Genomic DNA, 19,596 nt, shown 5'->3' with positions numbered 1-19,596 from the left:
GGTATCAAAAAACGAAGTTTCAGGTTTTCAAGATTAAAAAAAAAAAAAAAAAAATTTGTTTTCAAATTATCACAGTTCCATCAAGAGCAACTTGCCTTAACGTATGTATCCAGCCTCTCACAGATGATCACTATCTTCACTGCCTAATGCATCTCACATCTTGAAATATGACAGCCACCAGACACTGAGTGATTGTATGACAGCTCTGCTGGATGCTGTGAAGCCCTCCACTGACCTAAGTGCACCCTTCCAACAACACTGAACTTGATCCAGAAACTCCTGCAGCATTTCAGATCTCTAAGTCAAGATCACAACAGAGTTGTGTTGTCTGCAAATACATACCAAAGGATTCTATACAGAAAATTATCTACACATTGGAATACTTGCTGATTTTCTTTTTCTTTTCCCTTTTATTCTACTCTGGCCATCAGAGACCCAAGTACCGAGGCTTGCTCTTATCTAACCATCTGTGTTTTGCTTTCTCACTTTTGTTGGCTGTTTCCTTAAGGCACAAGGCTGTTGTTCAAAGACAGCTCGCCCACACAGGTATTTTGCACTTCCTACCTATGGGGATGTGACTCGGGGGCAGAAGGCAGGGACAGAATGCTTTCAGGTTTTAGCACGGCAACAAAACAAGAGAAGCAGTATGGGTTCTCTGCAGCTTCTAGATGCAGTTGGGCTAACTGCAGACTTGGCTAATAAAAGAGTTTTGCTTAGTCACCTAAAACCACTGGTGCATTCCTCCTGCTCTTCCAGGCTCAGGCAGTTTGCCCTGCTATCACTGGCAATGTGCTCAAGGTGCTGGTCTAAAAATCTTCACTTGTCTCCATCCAGCAATGCAAGGCTTGAAGTCACAAAGACAGGAGAGAAGCATTCAGGGATTTTTCTACACGTAGCAGAGGTGTAGAATACAATTATTGACTACCTTAAGCCTTCTATTCATTTCAGTGATCTGCCTGTGGGGAGCAGGGGAAATGTGCTGCTACATTGCCAGAGGAAGGAAAAGATTATTTAAAGACCAGGCGGGTCTGCTCTGAAACAGCTGAAAAGTCTGACGCTGATCCACGGCAAACAAAGCCCCACTGCAGCTCACCTTGAGGTACTGCCCTTGGCTGAAAAATAGATGAGTGAGGAAAAAGGAAAAAGGAAAAAGTACACCTTTGGGTTTCTGCAGAATGAGTTTCTTCTCTCGTCAAAAACAGTGCAAAGGAAGGAGGATGCACAGAGTGTGGAAAATGTGGCTCTGCTAATTTCGAAGCCCCAAGCATCCCTGTTTATCTGCAGTTTTAGTTCTGCTTTTCCCAAAACTTTTTCCAAAATAATGCACTGAAGTATGAAAAGGTTTATGACCAAACATATTTTTGCGAACACAAAACAGCTGTGTCTGCAGCCCATCTCTCCCAGGTGCTGGGCCCAGCACTATGACAAATGGGAGCTGTGTGCCAGGCTTGTTCAGGTGCTGCACCAGATGGCTCTCAGTAGGTCTGAACAGGAACTACAACTCTCCTGGGCAAGAGAGCAAGAGAAAGGCACAGGGGAAAGCGCTCAGAAACAAAATATCTCACAGGAAGCATCAGCTAAGTCCCGTGTAATGACTGCGGTCCTGCACCAGAGGTCTTTGCTACATCAATTACGAGTGAAAGCAAATTACCTGAATTGTTGGGAGGCACCACTCAGACAAATGGAACACAACTGTGGGTTTTCTTACACCGCTTCTCTAAAATCAAAGTATTCCTCTTCAACTATACTTCAACTAAATTGCATTTAACAACACACTTGTGTTTTTACTACTTCTGACATCTGCCTTACTAGGAATTTAATTAAAAATAACTGAATGGCATTAAAATAGTCTGATTGAAGATCCAATCTGGGATTCACAGATTCATTTTTTAGCTCAAACGTAATAGGGAGTTAACGATACCATTTCAATTGTTTTAATGTTTCTGAATCATTTTCTCCCTGAACATCAGCCAACATACAGCACTGAATACAGAAGAAAATAAGCAAGAAAGACAGATGGATCCAAGCTTGAGTTGTTTCTCTTAGTGAGTGTATAAACATACAAGTGCATCACAACAAATCACATCTATCTAATGTGAATTAAAGGTTTTCAGAACTTGGTCCTGCTTTCTCAAACTATCACAATTGAGCGCTCAGCCCAGAAATAACAAAAGAAGAGAAGGCAAGCTGTTCCTCTCTCAGCCAAAGGATTCAAAGAGAAAGCTGATGCAGTCTCACTCTCTGAAAGATTAAAAGACATGGAACTCACATCACATCCCATTTCATGTTTCTATTTACACCTAACCACGTAAGTACAATTCTGCACATCCCTACATTTTTATTAACATTGGTTTTGTGTAGCAGAGATCCCAGAAACAAATACTACATAGAATAAGCAGTATGAAATAGGAAAAGCTCTTAGAGATGCACAACAAAACTTAAAAAGTGACGGTCATCACAGATCTCCATTTCCTTGTTTAAGGTTTCTTCTATTTCCCCATGATACAATAAGCCTAAGATTTTGTGTCCTTTCAAAACAGAATTAAGAATAAAAAACACAACAGATGTCACAAAACCACAAAAAAAGAGATTGTGAATTTTTCTTTCATGAAGACTTAAGAACATCCCCTCCCACCACAACCCACATGATTTGCACTCCCAATGAAAACATCAGATTCACTTAGAAGCAGAAATCAATCTTCACGCTCTTAAGAAACTGGCATGCGGTTTCAAAATAATCTGTTCAAATACGACAAAGTTTGAATTTTCCAAAGACAAGTTGACAACTACTAGCTCAAAATCAGATCATAAGTAAGACTTAAGCTCCTGCATCCCCATATTACTGCAGGAAATAAGAATTATTTTAATGAATGTTCTCTTAGTCCAACAACCCACTCAGGAACATGAAGCAAAAGGCAGGATCAAAAGAGTTCTTAAGAGTTCTTAAGACATGAAGAACCAGTTCTTCATAGCAATCAACACAGACCGCTCCAGGTGAAAAAATGGCCTTTTGCCAATTCCTTTAACTACAAGATCTGAGAAACACAGATTTGTCTCATAAATCCACAGCAGAATCCCTTACATATGATATACTGTACTAAGGCAGGCTGGTTCTTATCACCGGCTACCGATGATTCAGTGCATGAAACCCAGCAGTTGGAAATTACTGTAATGCCTCCCAGACAAGTTCAGAAACACTTTTACTCCATAAATTTAAGGTGCAGAAGTCTAACACTGACTAGGTCAGGACCCAAAACATCTTCACTAGTTGTGGATGTACAATCAACTGCAAATTGGACCAGATTTTTAAGAAATGGATTTTGTAGAAATTTAACATATTTGACAACAGTGGAAGATGTCAAATTGAGAAGAAGGCACTCGTCTCAAGCAAACACATTCATTCCACTTACATTTCTCACAGTTAGCTTTCAATAAGTTGTGAGAAGACATTGGTCAAACGTCTGAACTGTTGACCTTACCACACCAACACTATTTCTTCCCCCTGAGGAAGGGACAACAGCAGGGCTCATGTAGAGCCACAGAGAGCAGTAGATGTAGCTCAGCAGGATCATACGCAGACAGGTGAGGAACTTCTGCTCCTGCAGCAGCTGTCAGCCTCAGCAGCGCAATCCAGTGAGCAGAACAGAAAGCCACTGCAGTGACATGCCCCGGAGGAAGAGCCACCTACCAACCAACATTGGTTTCATGGCAAGGAAGAAATACATTTAACCAAAAACTGAAACATCTATGATAATTAAAAGCCTTGTAATGCTTTCTATTCACTTTCTGTTCTTATTTGCTCTGAAAATAGTGAAAAGTTCTCTTCACTACTCCCAGAAGTCATGAAGGATGCGTTTGGAAAAGGGTTGCGTGTTTGTTTGTTTTTTAATAACATTAACCCAATTATCATCTAAGTCTCATATATTTGCTCTAAGAAAGGGTACTCCATTTTGCCATTTTAAGTCCATTACCACAATGAATAATGCATCTTTAAAAAAAAAACAGAGATGCCTTCATCAGTTCTTTGTAGTGGTTAAGTCATAAAAATTGGGCAATAGCTAAGAAAAAAGGCAGGGTGGAAAAAAAAAAAAAAAAAAGATCAATTCACTGTTCATTATTTCTGGAATTTACTTTTGTGGGTTTAAATCAGAAAGCCCTTTCCTGAAACTACTGAATAAAAAGGATTTTCTTCCACACAGAGAAGAAAATAGAAGTGCCACAAGAAATTGGAGAGTGAACAGGAAAGACATGAAGGGCAAAGGACTCAAGAATTAAAAATATATCCCATGCTTTCACCTGTACAAAAAGCAAAGTTATAAGCATTCATTGTGGCATACACAAAAGCAATAAAGGAATCGCATCCTTACGTACACTTGCAATGTATCTTGTTACAGCAACCAATCAAATAGTTCTGACTTAAAGCGGCTTAAATCTGTTAGACAAAGTTTGTTAGATGGCTTTCAGTCCTTCCCCCTCAATCTCCATCAAGGTCCAGCAGAGCCCAGCTTGTTCTTTTTTTTTTTCCCTTCCTATAGAAATAAACCAAGGTTTCAGGTTTTCAAGGTTTTGAGTGACTTCACACTTCCAAAGCGTGAAAGGAACTGACAGCAGAAGCTGCAGGTAAACCTTGGACAGGTCAAATAAGATGGAGAAAAAGGATTTCCACTGAAGTAACTGTAAGTAGGAACTGGCAAGGTAATGCTTGTCCATCTAACACTAAAGAACACAAACACTGTGGCAAATATTCTGGTAAACAAACGCATTTTAAGAGCTCCTCACAGGCTCCCTATACAGTTGTTGCCAAGAAGGGATCAGTTCTATTAGCTATACACCTGGAGACAGAAGGACAGATGGGATTTGGAGCTGAAGTGATAAAACACTGGAGGTGGCATTATCAGATACATACCACTAAGGAACTATCACCTTTTTCTCCTGTATAATAAAACAAAAGTTTCTCATTAGAGTTTTTATTTGCTTCTTCTGTGACAGACTATCCTCCAAGGCATCAGTAACAGGAGCACAGGTCTTAGCAATCTTTGCTGCTATCTGATTACATGCCATAGCCTCTGAATTTAGTGACACCTCTGCAATCAGCTGCCAGGAGGCCAAAAACAAACCCTTCACCATGGTTTAAAGCAGGAGACACGTTACCACTTCTTTCCTCATGAGATTAGAGGCATAATTTTTGCTTTCACTTCTCCCTCCTCTCACAAACAAGCTGCACTGGTTGATTGCTGGGGCAGAGACGTGGAATATGCTAGACTCTAAAAGCAAGCACCGAGTTCAGATATCGCTCCTGCATTGGATGACTTCAATTTCAATTAGAAGTGAGGCAAAGGAGATGAAGTACCAGGTGAGAGAACAGACAGACACCTGCCATTTAGCAGGCTGCCTAGTGAATTTGGTGTTTGAAACCTACTGCGTGCCAAGGTACTGACATCGCATAGCAACAGCTGTAAGCATTACAGAAGAAACACGAGCTTCTCCCTCTTCTGAACCCTCCTTCAAGCAATAGCATTACAGCAGCTTACAGAATAAGCACAAAGGCTAGCAAGACCAGCAGGGCTCACAGCTTCAATGCTGCAATGATAAGCAAAAGCTGCAAACATCAGACAAATGAAAAGCAAAGCCATCACTAGTGTGACCTGAGTTCAAATCAAATCTCAAATCCTGAAATTAAAAGCAAGCAGAAACAGCCTGCAGGCTGGCCAGAACAACATTGGCTCAGTGAGGTTATGGCCCCACAGTGACAAGTGACTTGGCAAAGCCCCGAGGAACATGCAGAGGAACAAGCAGTGTCGCAGCCACCAGGACCCCCCTCACCTCAGCCATTTGTTGCACACTACCCAGCAGCCCAGCACTACACTGCCCATTTCTTTTCAGCTATGTAATACATACAATCCAGTAAAGAGAAACTTTTATGAAGTAACACTTGGTTTTTGGTTTTTGTTGTTGTTGGCTTTTATTTTGCAGGATTTCTTTTTAAGAAAACAAGGCAGAATAAAAGAACTAGTGAAACCACTTCTACTAACACAAAAGAGTAAACAAAGAGAGCACTCCATCCAACTTCTAAGAGTAATACTCTCTGAGTAGGTTGGTTTTTGTTGCTGTTTTTATGAAAAGATTCCTCTGTTACAGAACCAACCAGCAATTCATCAATGCAACAGACAAAAGAAATATTACTATTTACACCCGGAAGGTTTTTGACCTGAAGTTCTAGGGTCAGGCGGGTAAACTAGAACTCATCTAACCCCCAATAATCATTTTAACATTATTTTTCCATCCTTAAAAGAAGATACTGATGAGATTTCTTTGCAGAGAATGCTGCAAATTGATAGCTTTGTTCCAGTTCACTACAGTTTCTTATTGATTTTCTCTCGTTTGAGCCTGCATTGATTTGTTAATCCCTTCTCTGTAACAGTTTTAATGACAAATTGAGAATGAAAAACTGCATGCTTTAGGGCATTTTCCACCAACCTCTTGCTTCAAACCATAATTTCACATAGATTTGGAAAACATTATGGAAAACATCCATACCCTGGGTCAGACCTGACTTAGCTCATACTAAGATAATCTTTACACTGCAGCCTTTCTACTTAGGCTTCTCATAGATGGACAAGGCAGCTACTGAAAGAACTCTAGCAAGGCAGAAGAGGATTTCTGCATTTAGGACAGCCCCCTTCCAGAGCTGTTGCTTACACAGGCTTTGTCTTAACACTGACTAGATTTTTTTTAAGCAATTTTCACCACAAAACCACAGCAGGGTCAGCAAAAGCAAGGCAGGTACAGGCTGCCACACGCCAATGGCTTATTTTTGTTCCCTGACACAACTGGCCCCCCTTCAGTCATCACTGCCAAGAGTCAGGCTTGGTGACTGTGAAACTGAGCAGGGAATTAAGTTCAAGAACTCAGGTATCCAAAAACGACAGCGATACAAGTTTTTGTAGTTTCGTAACTGAAACTGGAGATCTCAGTCCTCAGCTGTAATCCAGCACAGCTTTCTTTAATTACAGAAAGGGTATAATGAGAGCACGGCTGCATATGAACTGTGCTGCATATCCAAAATGACAGTAGACTTCCCTTCCATCCAATTTAGTGAGAAATGTTCAGCACTGCAGGATGATTTCTTCTCATTTGTTTACTGCTGCAGCAAATGCTTGCTGCAACGTGAATGACATGCTGAACATACCCCAAACAGTAAAATGATAGCTATTAAAACCAAAAATATCAAATTGGCCTGGAAAAGCATTTTGACAAGGAGGAAACATTAAGCCAGGTCTTTGTAGCATTTACTAAATACAGAGGCTCATCATATTTCAGGCCATTCGTATTTAATTCTCCTTTCATCTGAAGAGCAGTGGCTGTGAATGCACATCAGGCAGCAGATGAGTCAGATGTTCTGAAGAGGTCCAATCAAGGACGCCCCACAACATAAGAGCACTGCATGCATAATGTCTCACACAACTGATTCTGCTACAGCCCCAAGTTCCTTCTCCGTCTCTCATCCTATTCCATGGCGGTTTTGCACAAAAGCACTAAGAGAAAAACAATAAATCAGCCCGCAGACTCTTATTTCAGGAAGTTAAAGGCAGGAGACTACAGGAGCCTGATGTTCATGCACACTTAAAGCTGATTAGCAGATAATCATCTTAAGTGCAGGCTTTTGTTCTTCCATTGTTTTCGATGAAAAACAAACAAAAAAATCCACTTGTATTTCCAAGGTCAACGTTTCCAAACGAATTTGTGAGATGAAGTCAAACTCAGTGAAAACAGTCTTCCACAACACTTCAAAATTCAATTTTGGAAAGGTAGACAGACTGCAGATACAGAGATTATACTCATTTCAGCACAAAGAAGAGAGACTCCCCAGTCCTTGGTGAGGGTATGAAGACAAGTCACAGCACAGGTTATCTCAAGGACAGCACAGTAGACTTAAACTAGCGTGCCTTTTATACTTTCCTCTAATTTCTACATCACTTTCTCCACTTTGGCTTTAGCAGTATTAACACAAGTTCAAAGGGAATCAATGGACTACGACACGGTTCAAAATTTCTGTTCAATCATTAAAAATCATTAGTTGTAAGTGTCAGCTATTAAATTGGTCCCCTTTAACAAAGCGCATGTTGGAGTTGATAATTCACAGTAAGCATGGAAAAGAACTCATCCTCTCTGTGTCCATTTTAACTCAAATCAAACCTCGTCTCTATATGATGACAAATGGAAAAAGGGTAGTTTGTGTGCAAAAAAAATAAACAAAACAACACCAGCTCACACACTACATAGTATAAACACTGCAACTTAACACAGTTTTAGGTATAAATTCTAACTCCAGCATTATTTTGTAACCTTGAAGTGAAGTGATTTAGGCTCTTATCTGTTTGTTCCTTTTCCCATCAATGCAGATCCTCTCAGCGTACAAATGATGCTAGCTCTTGATCACACGCTTCTTAAATCATCTTCATGCTGTTAGCTCTGCAAAGAATGATGCCTGCTCCAGAACACTGCCATTGCTAATCACTCAAATCAAGTCTCTCACAGGTGTATAAGGAGGAACAGCGCTGAGGGCAGCAGAATGAAGATGAGATGTTGTTTTTACTCTTTCTTTTCAAAGAATGTTTCTGATTGCATCTCCTTCCTTCACCTTCATGGACCACTCGTCCTGCCAAGCTTAAGTTCCCCTGGCAAAAACTACAGCTGCCATGGCTTTGTATTGTACAAGGGACAAGAGAACTATTTCAGGCATTGCCCAAATCTCAAATGAAAAGCAGCACAAAACAGGTTTAACGGTGGTGTTCCTATAGCTATCCAACAATAAAAGCAAGGATGCCATTCTCAAAATAAGTTAGACTGCTGCTTGAGACTCAGTGGAGTCAACACCAACCACACAAATTATTTGTCAGCGCATATCCTATGCTCTAAGGTTCCACTTCTCATCCGAGTGCACACATCTGCAGAACGCTGATGACAGGAAAGGGCTGAGACTGACTCTGCTAGCTGAAGTCCTGCTGCAAGACACGACCTGAAGGCAGAGCAGCAGTGCATGCACTGCAGCTGAAGACCTCAACCTGTACTTATTCCTTGCATTCTGACTGCCACAGGGACCTGCACATTGCCATCCAGCAGGCCAATTGCCACATGCTGCTTCTCAGACACTAACAAGCCAAGAATACGGTTTGCAGGCAGTATGGGTTGCATGATTTGTCAGACTACAGCAAACAACTTTTGAGTTCCTAAGCAACATTCACTTTCCCACCATCTTTGCGTCTGTGATTTTCTCAGTCATACAAAAAAAAAAGAAACCCTCCAATACAGCTCAAGGATGTTATGAAGTAGAGAAATCTTCATACTTGCTTAGTCAACCTGAGACAGAAGCTGCAATATAATTTATCAGCTAGAGAACAGCCATTGGCTAAATTGTTACAGAGGGCTTCAGCAAGAATTAGCACCACACCTGGGCAAGGTCCCACCCCAGCTGTGAGACTTCATCAAAGCTGCAGCTATCTCCAGTATGCATTTATATGTGAAAGAACTTGGCATCTGGTTCAAACAAGAGAAAATCAGCTTCTTAATGCAAAAGCCTTTTATGAAATTTGAAGTAATTGAATCATTAAGTTCTGAGCTTACAGGAAGAGCAACAAGGGCTTGTGCTGCAGCATTTGAAAGGTTTCTATTAGGAAATTGTTCTGATTATCTTAATGCACCCAAGAAAAACCTGGAAAAATGGTAATTTCTTCATTACCTGAGATGCTCCATTTAGGCAAGACAAGGAAATAGGAATGTTACAAAACAGCTTCACAGATTGTTCAGATGCTGTGCACGTCTCCTGCCCATCAGGAACCACTGCATGTCTTCCAAGCTGTCCGTAGTCTGCTCTGCCCCAGGTGAATACCTTCCCAGTTTCTAAAAACAAAGCACATTTCGAGATTACTTATTCACTAGGTTCCTGGAACATCTGGATACCAATTCAAAGCTAGAACACCACTTTCTAATGCATCTTATCTAAAGCTTCACAAACGTAGTGGAAACTTATTTGCTTCTGGGAGCACAAGAAAAATTATATTAAAACTAAAGATGAATTGAGTTGCACTTCCACACAGTTTCTCCAACTTCATTAACTTTCCAGCAGAATGCCAGCTGTGTGGTGGCCCGGGCTGTAAATGAAACCACTTCTGTGAAGCTGCTTAACTTGTATATACTGCATGCAATACACATAATTTGTTTGTATAAAGGATGCTGTTTTTTAGCTTCACAGAAGCACACACAAAACAGCTGTTTTTGAAGCACAAAAGATTGTTTTCTATTATTTGCCATAGAAGTATCCATCCTATGTCCTGTATTTAACATACGGTTTGTTTTCCTGATAGAAGTCAGGATACCTTCTGTCATAACTCCTGCTAGCAAAGTTATAGCCCTCAGGGCAGCAGCTGATTAGTGAGGAACTCCACCACAGTCATCATTAAGCACTGCAAATACAACAGTTTGTTCTCACAGGAATCACATTTTTACCAAGGCAGTTTTAAATGAAATCAGCAGCATTTAGATCATCCTTCTCCCCACATTACAAAGGGTTTCACTGCTGCAGGACTGACACCCCAAAGTCCATCCTACAAAATAAACAGCATTCATAAAGTAATGCTTCTTACCTTCCATTCCTATTTTGACAGAACATGCTAGGTGCAAGCTTTTTTTTTCCTTAATGACATAATTGCATTTGCAAGGAAGTTGGTGAAAGCTCTCCTTCCACGGCTTCCAATTTAAAAAGTTATACATACACAATATAAACAATATGCTCTTAAGTGGGTTTTTACTAGAAGCAGCAATCCCATCACAGCCCAGAAGGAAGCCTGCATTGACCCTGAATTCCATGTGTACTTTAGCTAAGCCTCAAACTTCTCCTGAGAACTGGATTCCTCAAGTCACAAGCTGAACAATTTTAATTTTCCTCAAATCATAGAATCACAGAGTGGCTTGGGTTCATCTAGTTCCAACCCCCTGGTGTGAAATCTGTGAGAAGTCAAGCAAAGCAGCTCTAACACTCACTTCTACCATTGCCCTTCAGTGGAGACATATCCCACAGAGCCGAGGGTTTCCTTAATATGCCCTAACACAAACCTCAGGAAACCTGAACAGCTCTGGCTTTTTTGGGTGCTGTTATACCATCTCAGAGGGAACAAAGCTAGGCACTGCTGGTTTGGGGGATTTAAGCCGGTAACACATTTCAAACTGGAAATCTCTGACTTTGTAGAAATGTACATGAAGTATATCCATCTTCCTTGCAAATCTGCTGGTAGTGGTATCTTTCACTCAGATCTTTCAAACAGATTTTCAGATTCATTCTCTCAGTTCACTGATAACGCCTTCCCTGAAATAATTAAGGGATAAAATTAGTTGTCCTTTTCTTTCAAGGGCACAAAGATTTTTTGCCTTTGGAGGCTCTCTAGCACTTAGGGAGAAGCTGAAACCAATCACACACTGCTTTCAACCCAAGAAAGGTCTTTTAATACACAGGTTTTGTTTTGTTAGGTTAAAGCACTAGAAGGTTTCATTGATAGAACACCAGCATGCTTTAAAACTTGGAGGAAATAATTTGTAGCTTAAAAAATGTATATGCTTATTTTGTGGGTACTATATTTATTTTATAGTTTGTATGGATATCTGCTAAAAACGTCTGCAGCTGCAAAAGTGTTGCAGGAAAGCTCCTGTGTCAATATGTTCTGCAGCAAACCTAAACGCAGATTAAGTCTCAGGCTTTTACATCACACCAGATTACTGCACCTATGAAGAAGTCTGTGAGCAGACTAGAAATGTGCAGGCAGGCTGCTCTACTTTGTATCAACTCCAGGAACTCAAGCTGATTTTTATGGAGGATAAACCCAGAAAGAATTTTTGTAGCATCTAGTTAGATCATTAACACCCCACAGGCTCTCAAGCCCTACCCAGACACTGCTGCACTGACCTGTAATTCAACTTCAAGCATTTCAACCCTCAGAAGCCAAACACATCAAGTGCAAGAGAGACAGACGTCAGCAACCCACAAGGCCTCCAGAAAGGTGAGCAGGATACGTGATGACACATCCAGATTCTCCCAGACCAATGGTAGCACTGCCTCGGACACAGGAAAGAGTCCTCTCCAGTCTGACTTTTTTCCCCAAATGCAAATCGTGTGTTCCATCTGGACCCAGACACTCAGAGAAGCCCCAACCACTCAGGTAACAGTAAGGATCCTGGGCATGCTCACATCAGAGCACTGCCTTGTCTAAATTCATACCCATTGCTAGTGTTCATGGATCCGGATGAAGGCAAACTAAAACTCCAAGATACATCTGACCAGTTATTCATTGAGAGAATTATTTTCCTGCCTTGTAGGTGACCAGTCGATAGCATCTGTCTAACTACAGCTGCCATCAGCTGTTTATTATGCTTTTATCAGCAATGAAGACTAGAAAAAGCTCCTTTACCCACCATCTCTACATGCTGTATGTTTGGTTTCATTTTTTTTTTTTTCCTTCTACTATTATTTACGTATCAGTGCCCTTCAGGTTTACTGCAATTCTATTACTCGATCAATTTTTGAGGCACTACATTAAACTTTCAAATAAGTTGAAATATAAATAACAGGCCTGGAAACAGTACGATGCTCATGATTTTACTCCTCCACAACCTTACAATGGCTTTGAAGTGTGTTCGTTATTATTATTGCAAATTATTCCAGCAAATTTGGTGGAAATAAAGAACATGAGTATATCAGAAGGATTGAAAACAGACAGTAGTAGGGCTTAGCTACAGCAGAACACCTCCAATGCCCAGATTCTGTTCTCTTTAACTGGAAAAGCAGCATAGAAATACTTACACATTCAACACCGAACAGCCTTTAGCAGTCTCACTGTTCACAAGCAGAAATAACTAATTTCACTTTTTTCCATTTTGCAACTAAGGGAAACAAGTTTCAGGTAGTTATTGGTAGGCAAACACAGAGAATATCAACCTTAAATTTTAAACCAGGTGATTTTTTTGTTTGTTTTAAGAAGAGATTAAAAGTTGGCCCAAAAAGCCAACTCCTCCTTTAGTTCTCACGAACCCCAAAATATCTTTTCCGTGAGAGAACCTAATAGAAGCTGATTTAGAAGTGCCTCCTCTACAAAATGCCAATTACATTTTTAGCTAACAGACCAACAAAAAAAATTTCAATCACAAGTGGAAATTTCAGGCTGAGGCAAACACCAATGCGTGGAAAATTCCAGCCAAGAAGGTTAAAGTCTTCTCAAAATCCTAAGTGAAAGAAAGCACTGAGTTATGACAGAAAGTGTTAAGCAACTGTAATGAGAGGTATTGCTACTGTGCTGCTTATAATATAGATGGTATTTTAAAATGTTCTAAGAATATTTGAGAAAGACATTAGTCATACAGAGTAAGGAGGCTGCAGGATGAATTACTTAAGAATGAAGGGTGATATAACAAGGAACGTTGGTCTAATATTAGAATAGAACAGATTTTAATTAGAAGTCAAGAAAACATACACAGTGATGAGTCAACTGGACAGAGTACATCAACCATGGAAGTGGCTGAGGCACCAGAAAAAGGTATTTTGTACCAGACTCCATACAGTAAAAGAATAAAAGGCAGGAGGAATTTCTTCAGCTTGTGTGAAAGAAAGACGCATACTACATCGGCAGTTCTTGGAAGATACTAATGATGCTTCCTAAGACCTTGATCTTGCCATGTTCTGAGCACACGGGCCTCGATTCCAAAAGGTTCTTTAAATCCTCAACAGTGAAGATCAGCATCACCTCAGAAGACATTATCACAACTCCTTTTTTCACAAAAAAAATCACAGAATCATTAAGGTTGGAGAAGAACTCTTAGGATCATCCAGTCCAACCGTCTACCTACCACCAACATTGCCTACTAGGTCATGCTCCTAAGTATGACATCTACCCTTTAACACCTTCAAGGACAGTGACTACAACAATCCCCTGGGCAGCCTGTTTCAAAGCTGACCACTCTTTTTGAGAATACATTCTTCCTAACATCCAATCTGAATCTCCCCTGGTGCAACTTGAGGCCTTTCCTCTAGCCCTATCACTGTTACCTGAGAAAAGAGGCCATACACCACCTTGCCACAGCCTCCCTTCACCAGCTTCATTGCCCATCTCTGGAAATGCTCCTAGGCCTTGAAGTCTTTCTTATAGTGAGGAGCCCAAAACAGAACACAGTACTCCAGTTGCAGCCTCACCAGGGCTGAGTACAGAGGGATGACCACCTCCCTGCTCCTGCTGGCAACACCATTTGATACGAGCCACAATGCCATTGGCCTTCTTGGCCACCCGGGCACATTGCTGGCTCATGTTCAGCCAAGAGTTGACCAACCCCCAAGTCCTTTTCCTCCATGTAGCTTTCCAGCCATTCTGCCCCAAGCCTGCAGCATCGTATGGGGTGGTTGTGATTAAGTGCAGGACCTGGCACTTGGTCTTGAATTTCATTCTATTGGCCTTACCATGAAGGTGTGATAGTATTCACTAGAAATCCAGCATCAGAAAGGCTCCTCTGTGTTTTCCTCAGTTCAGCCTTCTATCCTTACGCTACGACAAAGCATACACAGTTAAAAACAGCCTCAAGATTACAAGTTTACAATCCTCAGAATTTTGCAAATCCAGCAACCTTGCACATAAAGCACCTCTAGTTGCTTCCTGCCTGCCTGTCTCTTACTGTGCTCTATGGTGCTGCCGAGACTGCAGATTATGTCATCTGGCACTTTCTTAGTCAGCCTCCTCAGCCATATAAATACTTGGTGAAAAAACATCTATTTGGAAAAAGCCTTTTTGTTTTAGAAACAGCTTGGTTTCACTGTTAAGCAACAGGCGGACAGGGACATTAAAATTTACGCCTTTTCACACATTGATTAATCTTTCTATCAATTTTTCTCTTTTAAGATGATACCATGATTGCAGTAGTATTATCTCCTTGAAGCCTCTCTTCAGTACGCAGACAAGCTTGGAACTAGGCTTTCATAAATACAAGATGAAAGAGTTCATCTAGGCTATCTTAAGTCACGGTTATATTAACAATTACTTTGCAAATGAAGCCTGGATATCCATGCTGAATGCGTAATCTCATTCAGATCTGAAATAGGATCTTCTATATTAAATTCCCAATGTCTGCTTTCTCATGAAAATTCACAGCAACATCTATTTAAAACTGGCATTTATAAGGAGCACAGAAAGCAAGTCAACCCTTGTCCCACAGCTACACACCTCTGCCATTCTTCAGGACAATCATTTACCCTCTAACCATTCTGTTTTCAGCAGCTGGAAATCTGGCAACACTACTGCACCTACAACACTGTACTGTGCAAGGTTCTGGGACAGCGCAGGATTAGCAGAACTGACAAAGGTTTCCACGGCCCCTTTATGCTCTTACACAGGAGTCCAGTACAACAGAGCTGCCCAAACCCCTTAACAAACCTTTCTACGTGACCTCCATAGAGCCTTCTGCATCTTTACATAATAACCTATTTCATTGCTGGGTGTTTTTTTTTTTTTCTATTTTGATTTAAAGCAGCTATTAAAAACATCGCGAAAGCACAAATCTGCATGTGATGCTGAGGTCATGCCTCTTCTGTCAGAAAAATTCAACAGAATAGGAAGCACACTCCAAGAGTTGTCAGCAATAGAAACCTCCAGATAGGACAATTGGCATTTTCAGCCTTCTGCAGTCACAGGCTGTAATATGCTTCTAGTTCAGAAGAGTCCACAGCCTTCAACATGCAGCAGCTCAAGAGGGCTTCCAGGCTTGCAAGCAACCTATAAGTAGGATTAAAACTGCAACGAGAGGCCAGCAAACAAATGCCAATGGAAGAGAACCGTAAAAGCATCACCAGTGTTCCTGCAGCAGCTATGGATACTTTGTCAAACTTTTATGTGCTTTAAGTGGGTCAAAAACTGCTGCCACTCTCAGCTGCATAAGATATCCCCAAGTCTGATGACCAATTGAACCACGCGTGAAAGCAAAACAAACAAAAAAGACATCTAATGGGTTTCACGCCACTAGAACCAGTGGCTCATAGCAAACAAATGGCTTCTCTTCGTGACCCACCTCTATTGCCCAAAATACTAATAAAAATTAAAAGGAAACAGGAGAAAAATCAGCCAAGACGACAATTATGTATTTATGAAAGAAAATTCTACAAACCAGGAGGAACTATAATGCATGACACGGATCTAAACAGCATAAGAAAATAACATCCAGCTGCCCTCAGAACATCCTGGAAACATCAAAACACTAAGCATCCAGTGACTCCTAATAATGTAGTGTAATGGCAAACACTGCTAGGCAGGCAGTGCCATTAGGATGTGTGACTTTCTCTTAGAGAAGACAATGGCAAGATTAAGTAGTGAGAAGGCACTGCCCTTCTAAGTCAGTTTGATACTCTATGATAGGCTGGAGGTAACTCAGTTTCACATGGCATACTAAATTTACCAATAGATCCACCATCATCAGGACTATCAACGCCATTAAAAACGTGAACTGCTTTCATTTTCATTCATTAAAAAGATAGGGAAGCTTTCCCTTTTTAGCTTCCATAATTACACCAAGTTATGTATCAAGATGGGCAACATTTAGTTAATGTGATTATTTACATACTTAATTGCATGCCTCACTGCTTTGAAAAATTGGAAAAAAAATATCTTTCAAGTATGGAATATTCCAAGACACTCCAGACACCCGCTAAGTCTTGCCCCTGGGTTTGGGCTTCAGCTGGGATAAAGGCTGTTTTGCTTTTAGAGAAACTGGAAACATGAAATATTACATGAAGCTCTGACTAAGCTGGAAGAAAAATTACAACAGGAAATTTAGTAGATATTAAAATTATGTACATGTAGTTGATACTAAGCAGATAAACGATCCTGGTTCAAAAAAGAAGGGGAGGTCGTCTATTACCAGACCAGGTCCATGAAATGGTGAACCAAAGCTAAGAAAGCAGGGTGGGGGGCCGGGGAGGTGTTGGAGCACTTTTCCCACTTTGCATTCATCTGCAAGATGAGAAAATTCCCTTCTCAATTCTCTCCACTCATGATTAGAGTCATGACTGCCTCACCAGCTGTGCCTCTGGCTCATTTTAAATTCAAACTACGATGCATATCTCACTTTTAGACTTTTAATAGCAATGCCTTAAAATGCAGATTGCTGGCTAAATTTAGTTACATGATTAAAAACAAATCTAACTCATCTCTACCCAGCAAACAGATCTGCTGCATTCAAGGTTCAATAAAGGACTTAACTCTTCATCTAAACACAAAGCCAAAGCAAAAAGAAGAAAAAAAAGAAAAAAAAGAAAATCAAAGCACAATTTAGCAACGTCTCCAAAAAAACAAGATGCATAAAACATTAACCAGCTATGGAAAACTATCTGCAAATGCATCATAGTATACCATAGGGTTTTTGTTCTGTACTTCTGCAAATAAATTCAGCACTGTGCTACTACAGCAGTATGAGTCATACTCCTTTACTGACGTTCTATATTTATATCTCCATGCACTTCTGCACTGTTATATGCTTTCTTGCATACAGGCCTCCCTAACCTGGAATCTCCTTGCTGCTGCAGTCCAGCATCTGCTCCCCTAACGTGTCACAGAAAAGTGAATAGGTATTTCTTTCTAAAGACCTTCAATTATTTCTGAACGGCACTTTGAAAAACAATGCAGATGCTTTTATTCATTCACAGTGATTTTCTTGAGTCTTGTTTCCTGCTTATTCTCTGTAAGCGGACTGCTCAGATGTTCATCACTTTACAGGTATGGTCCACGTCGTATTTCACTAGCGTTAACATGGTACAGTGCTACAGAAAATGTTATTCAGACATTACAAAATGCAGTACAGCCATCTTTTCCACATCATTTTATAAGAAGTGTTACCTAAAGCCCCAATACTGCAAACATTTACAAATCTGCCTTATTTGGAGAACCCACATAGGCCTACTCCTCTCAATATCCCATTTCCATCTGAGTCTATCTAGGAAAGAACAGACATCTGTCTAAAAGAGATCAACAAAGCGAAGGCAATTAAATTCTAAGTGCTAATATTTACCTTGTCAAAAAACTCAAGGGCATGCTGTGGAGAGACAGACACAGAAACATCACAAAAAAAACCTGGAATGACAGTCTGTAGGAACAGCAGGCTTTCTTCACATTGCTCACAGCACGCACTCGCAAGAGCAAACATTCACAAGTTTTGCACGTTGATTTGAGTACATAACAACCCTCAGACATGCATGATTCTGTAGCATTAGAAAAGTCACAATATCTACAAAGAAATAGGTAGCATTATGAAAACAGTTTTAAATGATCAATCCTGCACCCTCCTAAGGGGTTTTAAATTTCTTAACTGTTCCCAGAAGCAGCTGAGTTTGATATGCAATGGAATTCAACCCTAATTGTGTGTCATTCTTAAGAAATTAAGTACAAAACAAAATAGAAAAGTATCACAAAGCCAACAATAGCACCTTCAGAGCCTCCCAGAAGATCACCCTGCTAGTTCAGAGTCTGAACCATTACAACAGCAACCACTAAGACAGAGTGGGCTGCTCACCTCATGCAGTGAGCAGCTGTAACTGCAGCATTGTCACTGACAGGAGGAACAAAGCAGTCTAAAAATGGATGGGAAGCAGAATTTGTGTCCTTTGAAGTCAAGAGACGAATAATGAGCAATGAGGTGATGTATTCCCTCCAGAATACTATCCCCATTTTTTCCTCACCCACAAAAGAGTTTAAGAGCACAGGAAAAAAAAAAAAAAAACAACAAAAAAACAGGTTCTACCCTAAGTTACATGTGGTCAAGATGCCTAGCATCAAGGAGACTGCAAGGAGAGAGGGGGAAAAGGTGTAAACGTCTGCATAATGGTGCAAGTATTTATAAATACCATTTATGCCCCTAAAAATCTCCATCACCTACCAGAACTCGCAATCCAGCTAGCAATATCCTTTAACTCGCTCATTCTTGTTGCAACTCAGACCTCTAACTCTACACAATTGATATATTAAGAGACTGTCCAGGAGATGTATCCAACATCCCCGAGCCATAGGACGCAGAGCAGAAGAGGAAGAAGTTTAGATCTGGAAGTTTAGCATTAGAGATGTTTCTACCCATAAATACAACAAATGCAATGCAAGCCCCTCGTATAGAAATCTGCCACTTGCTGCAAAGGGGGAACAATACTAGCGAGGTTTAATTTGGATACCTACATAATCAGTGATTGTTTGCAGTGCCAGCATATCTGTAAATGAAATCTCTACAAAATCTGTTTCAGGATTACCACGTACATAAAGATGTAAGAACTCACAAGCTGTGCTGCCCGTTAACAAGAGAGCTGCATGTTTGAAAGCAAGAGGGGAGAAATAACATAACACATCTCCTCAGGAACACAAAAGGAACAACAGTGAAAATAAAAGCAACAAAAAGCTCTCAGCTCTTCGTGGCCTTCTTTTCTTTGACATTAAAAAGGATGTTGATTGAAAGAAGCAGTACCGTCACATTCACGCTTCGCAGAACGCAATGAGATTGGACAGCTTTTAATGATACCCTGAGCTCTCTCCTGCCCTA

At 40.6% G+C, this 19,596-nt stretch overlaps 1 protein-coding gene across 5 annotated transcripts in view; it reads right to left on the bottom strand.

Annotated features, from left to right (window-relative positions):
* Positions 1-19,596, bottom strand: part of SERGEF (secretion regulating guanine nucleotide exchange factor) — a 132,413-nt gene that overhangs the window by 89,310 nt on the left and 23,507 nt on the right. For all 5 annotated transcript variants that reach the window (XR_006180999.1, XR_006181000.1, XM_042882164.1 and 2 more), the window contains one exon: positions 9,740-9,900. Coding sequence is in view for 3 of the 5 variants with exons in the window: in XM_042882164.1 (XP_042738098.1) it covers positions 9,740-9,900 (161 nt within the window). In the remaining 2 variants the exon portion in view is untranslated. The remainder of the gene's footprint in view (positions 1-9,739; positions 9,901-19,596) is intronic.

The sequence above is a fragment of the Lagopus leucura genome, unplaced genomic scaffold, assembly GCF_019238085.1.
Source record: "Lagopus leucura isolate 7727_CA_CO unplaced genomic scaffold, USGS_WTPT01 Super-Scaffold_100033, whole genome shotgun sequence".
Classification (NCBI taxonomy): domain Eukaryota; kingdom Metazoa; phylum Chordata; class Aves; order Galliformes; family Phasianidae; genus Lagopus; species Lagopus leucura.
The sequence above is the reverse complement of the archived record's forward strand: the minus strand, read 5'-3'. Positions and strand labels throughout refer to the sequence as shown.